The 798-nt window shown below is 32.2% G+C and overlaps 1 protein-coding gene across 1 annotated transcript in view; it reads left to right on the forward strand.

Annotated features, from left to right (window-relative positions):
- Nucleotides 1-398: 398 nt before the first annotated feature.
- The window catches only part of LOC107577610 (NADP-dependent malic enzyme, mitochondrial-like), a gene marked incomplete at its 5' end in the record, with an annotated part of 6,021 nt that continues 5,621 nt past the window's right edge, over nucleotides 399-798 (forward strand). The window contains one exon of the mRNA XM_016263665.1: nucleotides 399-506. Coding sequence (XP_016119151.1) covers nucleotides 399-506 — 108 coding nt within the window. The remainder of the gene's footprint in view (nucleotides 507-798) is intronic.

Here is a 798-nt window from a genome sequence, read left to right on the forward strand (position 1 = left end):
AGTGCTGGGGGTACTTCATGGAGAGGTTTGAGAACCACTGGCATAAACATTTTAAACAATTTTGTTTTTAAATGTTTTTGAAAGCCTCTTATCCTCTCCAAGGCTGCATTTATTTGATCAAAATTACAGTGAAACAGTAATATTGTGAAATATTATTTCACTTTTATAACAAAATCATTTTATTTTTATAACAATATAAATGTCTTTACTGTGACTTTTGCTCAATTTAATGCATCTGTGCTAAATAAAAGTATTGGCCCCAAACTTTTGAATAATAATGTTTATACTGTACAACTGTACTTTGTTGTTAATTGGTTTCATTGGGTTTACAAACATAGTTGTCCCTATTTGTAACCCTGTTGTCCTTTTTTAACTCATTTTTATTTGTTTTTGTTCAGACCCTCTTAGATGATCCCTTGTACATCGGCTTAAAGCACAAAAGAGTGAGGGGCAAAGCATACGATGACCTCATTGATGAGTTCATGCAAGCTGTCACCGACAAGTATGTTTGAAACTAAAATTCTGAAATGAAAGATGATTTACTTACCCTTATGATTTAGTTATGATTTACTTAACCTTATGATTTGTTTACAACTTCTGTTGTTCAAGTTGTACCTTTAAGCCAGATCTTTTTAGTGAATCAGTTGATCCTGTTAATAAATCTGTTCTGAATGATCTGATTCACCAGCTCAACTGACTTAATGATTTGGTTCGGTGGTTCTCAAGTTAACAGTTAATTATAGGGCAAGGTTATGTGTGGGAAATACTTACAGACTGTACAAACATGTCTTTTTTTTT

The sequence above is a fragment of the Sinocyclocheilus grahami genome, unplaced genomic scaffold (assembly GCF_001515645.1).
Source record: "Sinocyclocheilus grahami isolate Dianchi unplaced genomic scaffold, SAMN03320097.WGS_v1.1 scaffold6563.1, whole genome shotgun sequence".
Classification (NCBI taxonomy): Eukaryota; Metazoa; Chordata; class Actinopteri; order Cypriniformes; family Cyprinidae; genus Sinocyclocheilus; species Sinocyclocheilus grahami.